We start from the raw sequence: 14,633 nt of genomic DNA, 5'->3' as shown, positions 1-14,633 counted from the left end.
TCCCCAAGCTATGTCCAAACCCTTTCTCCCAGACTGGAGAGCTGCCATGAGGGAGGACACTACCATGGAAAGAATATTGTCAGGCAAAAGAATTGGCAGGAAACCCCTGAGAGAGGAATGAGAGGTATGGCCAGGAGAAAGGGGGTATGGTAGAGCTGGAGCCATGAACCAAAGCAAAAATGAGTTGATTTTGTCTGGCAGCTCCTGGAACAAGAAAAAGAGCACATTTAACTCCTGAAAGCCCCACAGATTCCTCACAGCAGGACACAAGGCAATCCCAGATCTGGCTGGCACTCTGGCTATGCGGGGTCAAGCCAATTGGCTGGCTGGGGTGAGAAATTCAAGCATAAGGTGGGAATGAGGGACAGTGGGAAACTAGGGATGGGGAACTAGATGCATTTGGCTCCTGAGATTTTCTTGAGCTTAGTCAGCTTCGCTGCTGGAAAGTGATGCTCAAGTTCAAAAACAAAGTGAAAGAGGGGAAGAAAGTGCTGAGAACAAAATTGCACTGAAAATGGAGGGGAGTAAATCAACCAGAAGTTTGAAATTATTGACTTGTGTTTGATAGCCACATGAGGGAGATCTAAGCTTAAAAAGTCCTATCAGAGCTGTGTCACATGGAAGGACTCTTTCAGCAGACGCTGGATGAGGCTCAACAGTGTCTCTGTGACTCTGGGACAGCTGAGTGGTTTCATCAAATTGTGCTGCCAGACAACACATGAGGGCCTGGTGACATACATGTTAAAAAACAATTAAAAGCTGATGAAAAGCAAAACTCTTCCTACCCTGTAATCATTCTGACATGCTTTAAAACCTTACCCCATTATGCTATCCATGTCAAACATGCATACTGGATGTGGGAAGCACATGCACAGACATATCACCATGAGTTATATGAACAAAGCTTTCAGAGATACTGAGGATTCTGTACAGAGTCCAAATGCTTCATCAGGCAGGAGGTTGAATGGAGATTTTGAAGGTTTATGAAACAGTAGCAAATTAACATCACTGCAAATTTAGCTTAAGTAAAATGTATTTTCTCCACAATTATTTCTTTAAGCACAAAAAGAATATTTACTCAAAAATTTCCAAGATAATATAGTCCATTCTGTCTATTTTGTGCTGTGCTAAGGTGATCCAGAGGAAACAAATGGGGCATCCATCAAAACAGAGTCAGTCAGGATTAACAGACTTGTAGATGCCTTTGCATAAAATACTGAAGTACCTCATGGAGCAGCTAGTAGCAGGCTGCAAGTAGCTGATGGTGTTCAGGTACAGATTCCTGACAGCTGCAGAACACAGGCACTCCTAGAAGTTCCACTGAATACAAATCATTTATATCCTCAACAAGGTAGCTATGCAATTTGTCCTTCATAGTTTCTCACACAGAGCATGCATGAAGAAATAACTTGTAGTCTATGTTCAGCAAACAAGTCATATGGGCTTAAAGCCATTTTTGTGTCCCCTGTAGCCAGGACCCAGTATCTAAATCTAGTACCTAATGGTCTGTGCTTTTGAAACCCTGTCTTTGCCTTTAGCGTTATCTGCAAGGGCTAATGAGTTGCCAGAAATGTTCTTTGTGTTGTATTTTTAGTTCAGACACAAGTCTGTATATGTCAAAAAATTCAGGCTGACCTCTGACCTAGTGAAGCTGTGTGCCAAAACATGTGCACTTGAGCTTTCAGTTAACTGTCCTCTGTGTGTACTTTCAAACCTCGTGATGTTGACCCAGAGCACATTTCACAGGTGAAGTTTGTCCTGTCACAATCTAATGTGAAACTCACATTAGATCTTCTAGCACCTGCTTTCTGTTCACAAGCAAGAGATTCTGCAGACAGTTTTTAAGTGCCTTTATTAAAATATATTTTTAAGTGTATATATATTTTTAATCCTTATTTAAATTATTATTTAATATATAATATATATAATGTATTGTATAGCAAATATATATAAATATATAGTATAAATAACATATAAATATATAAAATATATAATATAAATAATATATATTTAATATATTTTTATATTTCCATCACCATGTTAATTTCTCAGACATGTGGTTTAGCTGTAACTAACTTCAGATTTGTCCACTACCTGTCTGACAAGTGTAGATGATGGTACCTCACACTGGAGCTGGAGAAACTTGGACTCAGAGGAGTAGCTGGCTTGTCTAAAAGGATGAAAAAATCAGCTTTGGATCTGTGACCAAAACTCATCCTTCCCAAGTCCCACATAGTCAATACTTAACATGCCTGGCCCAGGAAAAGGAACTATTTAGCTCTTGGTTATGGAGGACAGGGGAATTGCTGGAGGTAAATTAACTTTCAAAGAGCCATTCCCATAAAAATTCAACATCCAAATGACTGGGAGCTTGTTCTGTGCAGTGCATGCCAAAACAGGGATCTGTGCTTAACCCTGTTTTTGGGTCTTCATGAACTCAGGGTAATTGGTGCTGTGTCTAACAACTCTGCTGTTATTTCTGCTCAGTTTTCAGGACTTTACTTGTTGTCATTCTTCACGATCCTTGTTGGGCTGATGCTCTACTCCTCCACATCCACCTACGTAGCCCAGGATCCTCGGGTGTACAAGCAGTTCCGAAACCCCTCTGGACCTGTTGTAGACCTGCCAGCCACCAGCCAGATGGAGCCTTCGGTGACATACACCAGCCTGGGGCAGGAGACAGAAGAGGAGCCTCACGTTAGGGTTGCTTAAACCCAGGGCTGTTCATCACCTATTGACAGTGGAGCTCATATATCCATTATCTCTGTATTGTACATAGAGAAAGGTATTTACCAGGTGCAGTTACACTGGTGAGCTGCAAGGTAGCAAATAAGGAAAGCTCATACAAACACAAATTAATTGTTCCAGGATGTTCCTTGCAAGGAGATGCCAGTCCCTCATTTATGAAATGAGCAGCATGTTTGCAACAAACTGCTGTATAGGAATCAGTTAATGTAGCATTACCTGTGAAAGATATTCAATGGGTAAGATGAAATTACAAAAAAAGGAATTCATAGAAGGGTGTTTTACACATGCAGAGTGATATTATGCCTAAGCCACACCAGTTGTGGTAAAAACGCCTTTTTACAGCAAATACACTTTATGCAGTCACTGTTAATTTCTCTCTAAAATTTGTTTGTGCAAAACAGATGGGTTAGTCGTGGTGACAACACCCTGACACATTTTTGCTAGCACCTTGGATTTGGTGAGGGAAATACAATGAGTTCTTCTGTGCTATCTGTCAGTTGCCCTTTCTAGGTTATCTGATCCATGAATCCAGAGAAGGGACAACTTAGAAAATCTGTCTCTATTCTAGGAATAGGTATAAGGTGAGAATTTTAGCCTTTCTATATTTGCAGAAGTGAAGTACTCAAGCATTGACCTCTCTATGATCCATGGCAGATTTCCTAGTGGCCAAGGTTCTGCATCAGGTGACAGGGAGTCGATTTCACTGTAGTCGAGACTCAACACAGATTTCTTACTTTTAAAGTTTTAACCTGTAGAAAGAAAAATACATTTTCTAGTTTCCTATGTATTGTACCTCTCCACGGAAAGATGACATATCATGTGGATCAGGGCACTTATTTTTTTAGATACTCAGTGCATTGAGGGTGCCTTCTGCTCTTCCAGTTTGCTTAGTCTCTCGTGGTTCATTATTCTAGCAATAGCTAGTTAGAGATCTGTCAGTTTTTCACCAAAACCCATAGATTGTAAAAATCAGGAAGATTAAGGAAGGAATTCACAAGCAGAAAGACTGGACCATCTGCTGGTAGCAGTAGCATCTTGCCGCAGTAGCACAAAGGCATTTTACTGGCAGGGTGCAGCCAATTATTTTTCATTAACTGTGAAGCAAGCAGAAAAATTCAGCAGTTTTCTTGCATTCCTGGGAACATGTGAAAATAGTAAGGGTGTGCTCCACACTTCTGTATACTACTGTACATCTGCCTCAGGAGTCTTACCAGAATTGAGAAAATCTTAGTCGCCACCATGAAAAATCCATCTTTGCCTGTATGTTTGCTCTTCTGAGAGCCCAATACAAGGAAATCATTATTTCAGTATCCTTTATCTTATTGTAATTTAAAATTAAGGAAGATGAGATGTTCCTGTGTCTAACAGTAGGTGAGGAATCGAGGAGAGATCTTGGTTTTATTCACCAATCATGCCACATCTTTACATGAATCCTTGGGCATAACTTACCTTCTGTGTGGCTGAGTTTTCCAATCACTATATATGGAAATAATGACATTTTACCTACCTCACAGAGGTGCTATGGGACCAAGTTATTTTAAAATGCTTCAGGATCTTCAGAAAGAAGGAGTTTAAGAAGCACATAACAGTGCTGTAAAAGTGTGTATACATTCATCATATTTGAAAATGGAGTTTATGGCATGGTTGATGAATATTTTGCTTGTGGGCATAGAAGGTGAATTTGATTTGAATGTTATTCTTCTGAAAAAGACTGTTTCAAGCAAAAATGTAGTCCTTCATGTTTGAAAAATACAATTTACCTATTTCTATATAAAAAAGAAGAAAAAAGTCAATCTATACATTGGAGATTAGAAAGGTCACACAGTTCAACCAAGCAGGATGAATTTCTGCTGAGGTAACATTCATTTTTTATAGTCCTGTTCTGCTTTAATACAGAAGGAGCTTCCCTGAAGCAGACTGAGAGAAGTTTATATATGCATAACAGACATGAAATGGCAAATGTCAAAATGCTCTTGAACAGCAGAAGTATGCTGTATCTTATTCTTACTGTGGAGAAGAGGTGATTTCTTTCCCACTGTCTTTAGGCTGTCTGCCACAACCCTGCTGTACCTAAGGGAAGGTTCTGCAGTATTGGCAAATCATGCCCAAAACTAGCCCAAAAGTTTTGGTTAAGATGCCTTGGTGCTAAACTAACAAATGTATGATTTTTTTCCCTGCTGTTTTTTTTTTCCCTTCTGTTTTTTAAATCTTTTTAGCACTAATGTTTCCAAACTTTTTTTTTCTTAAACTATTGAGGATTAAAAAAACCACAAAGAAACCACCACTAGATTCCCACAGAAAAACAGAGTCTATATTCTGGGGATATTAAGGAAAGTCTAAATCAAAAAAAAAAAAAAAAAAAAAAAAAAAAAAAAAAAACCACACAAGAAAGATTACCTAACACTTCAGGGTAAGATCCTTGGGTCAAGCCCTTCGAGAGCTTTGACTTAAGGTGAATTTCATACATTCCCCAGGAGAAGGGGTCTGATTACAATCATGGCTCCCTCAGGTACCCAGAGGCACACTGGTGGGCACCTGTCATCTGTCTTTTTTGCTACCTTTTGTACCAATTAAATACCTTTCTCTCAACATTAGTCCCCGTGTTGGTCTGAGAACCTTGAGGATCGTGTGCGTGTGTGTTTCATGTTTACAGTTCCTTCCTTTTGCATAACTGTTTTGATTAATTTCCTTATTAGTATTTATTTTTAAGCCAAATGTTTGTAGTCCTTCGGCCTCCCCCTCCTCATTTTTCTGACACTAACTTGTAGATGTTTGTTAGAGTCTTCTGCGAAACAGCTGGGCAGGAGGCAGCTCCCGGCCAGGTCACGGGGCTGGGAGTTTCTCCTGACAAGGGGCTGCGATCCATGGGTAGCTGAGAGGTGCCACCAGGCGATTCTAAAAGGCTCTGTTTTACAGCAGTAAGTTACGAATGTTTCAGCGAGTGTTCCGTGACCAGCCACCATCCCCTGTGCTTCTCATGCAGGAGGAGCTGGGTGTGCAAAGCAGGGCCGCTTCGCTGTCTGTGTTTCCCCATAAACAAGGCGGATGCTCGGATTAATGCCAGTGCGCTAGTCCCGGGTGGATCTCAAAGGAAAGCAGTAGTATGTCTTTACAAATAACTGCGCTGACTGAAAAACTGAGGTTCAGTGGAGGAAATCTTTCCTTCTGCCCACTTGTGTTCTGCAGTCAGAGCCCTCAGTGCGCACCAGCAAAGGCTCAGCTACCTACGGCAGCTACTCTCCGTGTTGCGCAGGACGTCTCCAGCTCCGCACAGCTCCTTGCCTGAACAAACTGAAACCCTCTGATACTGCTGGCCCTGGGCAGCCCTTAGCAAGACTGATGTCATTTTCTGATACCGGATGAAAACCCTCACTGGGAGACAGACCTGGTCTTTGTTCCAGCTATAAAGTTTTGAAACACACAATGATAGACCAAGCAATTGAAAATTTTGCACCACTGTGTCATAAGAAGAAGTTTCAATGTATAGTGTAGAGATTGCTAACTTGTGCTATTAACATTTTGACAAGCGTGTAGTAGCGTTTCCTTTCCTTTTTTTTTTTTTTTTTTTTTTAAAACCATTTAGTATTCCTGAGCTAGCTACAAATATAAATTTTACCCCATGGGTAGGATTTTATTGTTAAATGCCATAATAAAGCACACTAATATTGACACCGCAGATGGAAATATGAACCAAAACCAAAACCAGGCAAACAAAATCCCAACCCCAAATCCTGCATTGAGAAGCTGAATAAATCTTTCTCCATTTTGATATTTGCATGCACCTATATGGACTGGCTGTGGCAATGTAATGCCTGTATAATGTTTTCAAGTAAAAAAATAAATGCTTTATGAAAGCGGGGTTAGTGGTTTCTTGACTGTTCCTTTCTGCTATCTTAGCCTAAAAGGATTTTTCAAAAGTCTAAATCCTGAATTGCAGGGAATAGTTTTTCACTGTGCTCAGGGCTTCTTCCCCTTGTGAGGTGTTAACCCAGAACTCTTTCCAAGGTGTCTAAGAATAGATGCCATCAGGCATCCTCCGGTATCTTGCCTGGCCCCAGAGCGCTCATCCAGAAGGGTAAGAGTACTCCTGTATTCCCTCTGTCTTAACCTGCCATTTCCCTAGGGTATCCTCTGGTATCCTGATAGCCACTGCCCTCATTTGGAGACAAATCCACTCTCTCCACTGCCTTCCAGAAATTATTAATTAGTCTAGAATTAATCTGGGGGAATTAATCAGTGTAGAATTAATCTGACAAGTGCATGATATTGAAGGGCTTCTCTGGCAGAGGTTATGTAGTGCCTGCCACTGCCTTTCCCAGGCTGCCCTATGCTGCAACACTACACCCAGCTGAGTTCTGAAAAGAAAGGATGGAGATAAAGTTTAGACACTGGGAGAGAAGGAGTGTCAGGAGGAGCAGAATTAGGATAAGAAAGAAAATAAGGCTTTGACTCATTGAAAGTTCACATGGACAGGAAAGGAAGATCCTTAGTATGTGAGAGCAAGGCATTTTATAATCATGTATTCATTCACTTCTAAGAGTGTTTGCCAGCACATGCACCTCTCCACCCTCCTTGCCTGATGACTCCCTGGGAAACTTTGCATGAGTATTTCTCACATACTTCACTGCTGGGAGTATAAAAGGGAATGGAGAGTGGTGAGCTTATTTCCAGCCACTCCCTGCACTGCACAGAGCCCAGATGTTACAAAGCCAGCAGTGCTGCACCCATGCATTGGTTGATGTCTTATATTCCACTGTGAATGTCTCTTAAGTTATACAGAGCTCCAGAAACTGAGTTAGTGTGCACAGCTTTATCATACTAAGAGTTGATTTGCATTTTCCTCCAAATTTTCTCAAGAGACTCTCTGGCATTACAAAATTATCCTTTTATTGCCTGGCTAGAATTCAGCCTGGGTGCTTGAGTCATATGAATAGTAATTGCATGGAATTACCCTAAAAATAGATAATAAATAGACATTAATGAATCTTTCTGTTCTTAAATAAAACACATTTTAACACTGAAGGACACTCAATCAGCTTAAAGCTGCCAGTCTTCCTTTGTTTTTGTTTATTTAGAACTAGTTCTCCAAAACATTACAAACCCAAAGCTGAATGCTTAGCAGCAATATGTTGTGGCATACAAACAAGGAAGCAGTGCTTTTACAGCTAGAAAAGTTGTTTTGTTATGCCTGCTCTGCAATTATAGACAAAAATTGTCAAATAAACAATAACAAAGCCAAACCATTTGAAAGGGAACACCTCTGTTGTGCAGCCATTGACCTGTTCCCTCAGCAATTGCAAAGTGGATACCAAACGCCAGCAATGCAGCAATAATGACAATATTGGAGTAGAGCATTGTCTTTGTCATCCTCCTCCTCCTGTTTGAAGTGCAGGCTCATGCACTGTGATATTTATTATTAAAAATCCTGCTATATGGAAGATATTAATTCTATAGATATTAATTCTGTCAGTGATTAGTGATTAGTCAGACTGGTTGTGAGCCACCAACGGGAGACAAAACCCTACAAAATCACTCTGATGCTCAGTGCATCTTCCACAGCCTTAGAAAACACCACAGGTGCCCCATGATCCCAGTGATGCCACTTGACTGGGTGCAGGGAGGAACCACTACCATTGTGCTGCCTCTCACAGAGGCATTTCCCTCCATGAGGAAGAGCCACTGCTACCACTGCTATGATACAACAACCAGGTGGAGGAAAGAAAATCAAAAGCAAAAAAGCAAATCTTGAGGTCTGAAGTGAAAGGTCAGCAGTCCTTTCTGTTGTGAAACCATACATTTGCTATTATTTGGGGGTATTTTTTTCCCTTACCCTAGAAGTTCCATTTTTAATTGGAAATTATGCCCCAAGTTCCTCTGGTATTCATGAGGTAAAAATTTGGCTCTTTATTAATAGTCTAATGTATGGAATCTCTTTAAGAATACAGATATTGTCAATCCTACATGCTATACAAATATTTGTAGGTTGAGACTAGGTGAAGCTGATTTTATTAGATTTATAAATTGTATTCTACTTAGATTCTGATTTATAACCTTGAGCTATAGTTGACTTCTTTTGTGACTCCTTATTGTGTACGATGTCCTCAGGCAATTTCCTAGAGCTGCCTTGATCTTAATAATGCATTATTAATTCCTTACTGCTAAATACATTATTTATATTAGCTATTGCATTTTATTCCCCACACCTTGATAGCAGTGAACTCATCAGATTTTAACATAACTGCAAAGTTATCAGTATGAATTCAACTCCTCCTTTCCATGTGCAATATGTACATGCTTGTCAGGAGTAAAATACTGGATTTACCACAATTAAATGATGACTTTTTTTATTTTAGACTTTACCAAAGCAGAGAAAGATAATGAGCATGTGCTGAGTTTACCTGATCACTGAGCACTGAAGCACAAAGTGATTCAATGAAACACCAGAGACACTTTGCATGCAGAATAGCTGGGATTTTTACAGGTGCAGAACGCCTGCCAGCCCATGGATCAACGTTATGTGAGGTCATGCATATTTAATTTCCCACTGCCTATAGTAACCAGCATCACAGAAACCTGGCTGCTTGCCAGATCCATAGAAATCAGCAGTCAGCATTTGCATGTTCTTAAAATGACTGCTTGCCTAAATGAATTTCCTAAGTGAGAAGGGGGAAGGGAATGGGCTGAAGACAACAATAATCTGAAGAACCTCATTATGTGACGCACTGTGAGCAGTGACTTGAACTATTTAATGTAGTTCTTGGCATTGAAGAGATTTCTGGGTGCTAAATAGGTCACACATGTATGCAGCCACATATTTTATGAGCCTTTATGTCCCCATACACTGTTTGTGAGCCTACACTGTAATTAAAAAGAAAGGAGAGTACCCACAGTTTTGTTCATTTAAAACTGTTGCAGCAGGATTGATTTAGTGACTTAAGTTGTCTAGGAACATTGATGCTGTAGGATGTGTTTTTACTTTGCATCCTCAGGTGACACCACCTCTTTGGATGATGTGTACTCCTACACCAGCCAGCAAAGCACTAGGAAATGCAAAATTTGAGTCTTTATTTTAGCCTTGAGCTTTAATACAACATACAACAAAAGCAAATAGGGATTTAAAGTGAAATAGGTATATATTAAAAGGGTAGCACTTAACTTCCTACTTCTCCGTTACCCAGTTTGTCTGACAGTCTTTTTCCCCAGGTCACCATCCACCAATCTCCATGTGGCCAAAACAACTACTAAGCTCATCTTCACCTTTTTTGTCTGAGTTACACTCTCTTCTGAATCACTGACCTAAATGAATTAATTCACAGCTTCGAGGTCCTTAGCTATCCTGCCTCTCCCTCCCAGTCAGGCCCATAGTATGGGTCCTCTGCCTACTCACTGACCTTGCATGCCAACATCTTGCTGCTTTATTGCTGGTGTAGTCCAGCCAAAGGGGCTCCTGACCTCAACATGAGGGCTACTGGTCACAGAATATTTAAACAGTAGTTTCTTTCAGTTTCTGTACAAATGTCAGATTCCAGACCCACTCCATCGCAACTGGAGGTATTAAAAAAAATTAAACTAAAATGCCTGCTCTTCTAGTATATGATATTCAGGCAATGGCATACCTGTCTGGTATGAAACCGATCAGAGGAGATTCAAATAACTATGTGTATTTGTCTGCCATTTGATTTACAGTGAAGGTGAAAGAAGAGTGGCTGGTGGAGGATGAGCTACAGGTACCCTTTGGGTCATTGGCTCTAACAAGTCAGCAACAAAAGCTGTTATATTATTTGGATTGAGCAAGTGAAGGTAATCCACATCATTCTGTCCTCATGGAAAAGACAAACATAAAAAGCAAAATGTCTCTCTAGCTTGTAATTATTTAAATTATTAACAGAGATGGCATTGATTATCCATTTACATATATAGTGATTGGCTTCTTCTGCAGCTCATGTTTTCCTCTCCAGCTTCTCTGCATCTGGTCTGACCAAGGAAATGCTTAATTCCACTAAAAATATAAGAAAAGAGAGAAAAATAAAGGGACGTGTTTATCCAAAGTATAACTGCTTCTCTTTCTCCTTGTACGAATGCCTTCTTTGAGCTACATTTGGTGCAAACATGAACTGTGGCTGAACTGGCCATTTGTCTTCACATGCTGGGAGGAGGACTGTGAGTCCTTAGCCCCAAACCTCAATCTTCACTTCTACCACAGACTTTAATTTCTGTGAGACGATGGAGAGATCCAGCTGAGCTCCTTTTATTTCCCCTGGGTGTAGGAGGAAAGATGCGTGCTCAGTTCAGAACGAGGAAGCTTGTCCTGCTACAGCTACTTGAGTTCAGGTTTGGTTGCTGGATACAGGGCTGTGCTCTGCAGAGCCAGCAGCCTGGCACCTGTCACAGGTTTACTTTATTGGAGCTACTGTGGTAAGCTATTGATCTGAAGAAAGGAATTGCAGCAGCTGCACTAGCAAAGGCTTCTCTCTGCTGCTGTAGAGGGGTAAACATCCCTGTCAGCTACAGAATGGGTGTTTCATTATGGCAAGGGAATACTGATGGATTTCACTCTGAGTGTGCATCATAAAATACCAGGGAGCATTTTAATGTATGTGTAACTACACATTCATTAAAAAATACCATAGCACTCCCATTTTAACTTGTGCATTTTTTGAGAGTTTTCCATTCTTTTTGCCCTTACATGATGCCAAGACACTTTTCCCACATCAGCATTTGGAGCAAAATGCTGATACACCACTTGGAGCAAAATGCAGATACAGAAAAGCCAAAAAAAGGCTTTGGCAGCCCAAGAGATTTTCAGTCACATGAAATTCACCTTACACCCTGCTCACATGGAAGTGTCCTAGACAAGAAGGTGTCTGCAAGGCCAGGTGCAGTGCCCTACATCCTCCTGTGGTGGTGAGGGAGAAGACTCACAGTTGTGAAAGATAAAGATGTGGCAATGGGAAAGAAAAGAAAGTGGTGATTTTGGACAGAGGGAGAGAAACAGAGGGAAGTCTTTTGGGATGGAGAAGGAACATGAGTTGTGAAGGAAAGAAAGGCTGGGGTAGGGGGACCATGGCCTGGATCCAGGGTCATTTAAAAGGTTAGAGGTGGGTGGGAGAGGGGTTCATCACCTCATCTGCTGCCAAAACCCTGCGGAGTCTAAGGCTTTAGCTCTCCTCCTGATCAGCAGAGTCTGCAAGGGAGATGTGCTCTGACAGCCCAGTGAAAATAGAATAGGTGGCTTCTCCTTAGGAGCTGAACCTTGGGGTGCTTGTGTTGGATGTGTGTGAACCTAAAGCAGACACTGCTGAAGCCCATTAATGATCAACCATGTCCAGATATTCAAGATGGAAGAAAAACTCCCTAAGCAAGAATGATAGTGTGAAAAAGGGCTTCATTTTTGTTGTCAGACAAGACATTGTTGTTGTCTTGCTTTTTGAGTTTTTTTTCCTCCCAAATAGCCGCCACCCCACACTGACTTTTAAAAAGTCTATCAATGTATGAGGGAACATTATTGCTACATGGGGAGTTTTCAGTCTCTGAACATGAAAGATGGTTAATTTGTCTGAGCAAAGAGAAAATAACCCATCCTAGTTTGGGTTTTTTTCTGTATTTCCCAGTGTTGATACTGGCTGTGTTCTGACTGCTCTTTGCACAAGCTGAATGGCAATTGGTAAGTGTGTTTGTGGCACTGTAAGAGCAGTGTCTGGAGTTTTACACTGACACTTTAATCTAATGAGAAATGCCAGGGACCTTCTGTTGGTTATTTAAAAATATTTTGTTTGGAAGAATTTTAAGACTTATAAAATAAATCAGTCCTGTTACATCAACATTTCTGGACAAAAAATAACTCCCAGATCTAATGCAAAGTTTTCTCCCCTGCTTGCCTCATACTTGGCTTGCATCAGAGCTAGGAAATAAACATGTCACTTCTTTCACCGCTCATTTATCAGGAAGGAGAAAAGATGGGGGGAGAGAAATAAAGGGAAAAAAACTGTTGGGGCTCTGTGGGCATCTTGTGTGATGGCTTAACCTCTATAATTGTGAGTACATAAAGCAGTAAAGCCTCAATTTCTCTGATCTCTTCTCCATTTGTCTGGTGATGCATCAGAGTGTTTAACACCAGAGCCTAAGGATGCTCATATTTGATAATGCAAATAAAGAAAAAAGAATGAAGCAGAACATATTAGAACACACTGATCAAAAACTTCTAGCCACTAACCAAGAACTACTCCAATCAGCAAATGTCGCTAATGCATTTTGAAAGAATAGAGCAGCAGAAATGCTCAGGCATTCTGAGTTCCATTGAAATGAAAGGTGTGGTGCACAGAAAATGACCCAGATGAACTTGCCATACACTGAAGAAGGCAGAAGGTGTAATCACCAAAAGGAAGATGTGGATGCAGAACTGTCCTCAGGTTGCAATAGCACCTGCCGGGATAACACATCTTCCTTGGGAGCTGTTGCAGTTCTGAGGCAAAGGCATTTATTCACAGCTCCACAGAACAAATATTTCTGTAGGGCTCTTGCTTACAGCTGGTGACCTGAACCTGCCTTTTCTATATGTAAAAGTGATTTTCACTTTAGCAGTTTAACATACAACTATTTGTATTTATATTAACTAGAGACAAGAAGAATTTTTTTCAGCCTGTTGAGGCTGCAGCAAGTGGTACTCATTTGCATTCTGCAAATGTTTGGGCTTTCCAACAGGGCTTCAAGAGAGAGAATATTTTCTCTGTTTCTTGTAAAGGCTAAGACTTTGAATTTTCACATGGAGAAACACATAACTAGATCTGAATGCTTCTATTATGCTTGCAGAGCTGTATATAAAGTACTGCTCCGTGTATCTTTTGGGTGGCATTTGTAGTGTCCCTGTTTGGCCTTCATACATCTTTTTGCTGATGGAAGTGACCAGTTTTAATTCTGGGTGATGGCAGAGCCAAGTCTTGTTCTGGGTCTTGTCACTGAGATGATTTAATAATTTAACCTGCCATGACTTAACAACCATTTTTTTTTCTGTATATTTACATCTCTGCTTGGAATATACTCGAGGTTTAAAAGTCCTACACTTTTAAAAGCCCCTAAAGGACACAATTGAAAATGTCAAAGGGAGTAAGTATTTGAAATATGTTTGTCCTTTTCCTTATTTTAAATGACATAGGCTTTAAAATTTAAACATGCTGTTGAGGTACAAACTAACGCTAAAAGTGCTGTATTGCTCTTACTGACATTTCCATATTTATACCCATTTCTCCGATGAATGTATGGTGTTGTGTGTAATGTATTTAAAAATAGGAGCAACCTGATAGATTCTGCATTTAAGCAGAAAAGAGAACGGTGCCAAATATGCAGACAAATTATTCTTGAAATGCATTGCTCTCTTGAGCTGTCAAGTAATGTTTCTCTTTTAAATGAGCTCCCTCATTTTGGATGCCTCCATCCCATTTCAATCCCCTGATGGACGATGCCTTCAGGCATCTGTACACCTGGAAAAACTTCTACAGGAAACTACTCGATAACAACTTCAAATGCTGACCTTTTCTGGAGATATGTTTGCTGGGCAGTAGCAAATCCCCTTGCCTTCTTCCCAGCTGCCAGATGTTGCTGAAGCTTCAGGATGGCTCCTGCTCAGCCCTTGGGAAGATCTTCATGAACACGTCTCTGATTTAACTGGCAAACACCTTGAAAATCGGTCAGCCTGGCAGTTGTATGCTCCCCTGAGATCTAGAAATCTGTCTTTCTGATTTGACCCTTCTCAGCTTTACAACTTATCCTCTGAATGCTCTCAACTGTACTTCCTTCAGCTCTCCTCTAAATCTGGGGGGATTTAAATTTTTGGTCACTTTCTCTCTTCCCTCTACATGTTATCCATGAGTAAACTTGTTCATATACTC

At 40.6% G+C, this 14,633-nt stretch overlaps 1 protein-coding gene across 1 annotated transcript in view; it reads left to right on the top strand.

Moving 5' to 3' along the window:
* The window catches only part of SLC35F1 (solute carrier family 35 member F1), a 222,882-nt gene extending 216,275 nt beyond the window's left edge, over positions 1 to 6,607 (top strand). The window contains exon 8 of the mRNA XM_021540851.3: positions 2,488 to 6,607. Coding sequence (XP_021396526.2) covers positions 2,488 to 2,712 — 225 coding nt within the window. The 3' untranslated portion in view covers positions 2,713 to 6,607. The remainder of the gene's footprint in view (positions 1 to 2,487) is intronic.
* The last annotated feature ends 8,026 nt before the right edge of the window (positions 6,608 to 14,633 follow it).

The sequence above is a fragment of the Lonchura striata genome, chromosome 3, assembly GCF_046129695.1.
Source record: "Lonchura striata isolate bLonStr1 chromosome 3, bLonStr1.mat, whole genome shotgun sequence".
Lineage (NCBI taxonomy): Eukaryota > Metazoa > Chordata > Aves > Passeriformes > Estrildidae > Lonchura > Lonchura striata.
The sequence above is the reverse complement of the archived record's forward strand: the minus strand, read 5'-3'. Positions and strand labels throughout refer to the sequence as shown.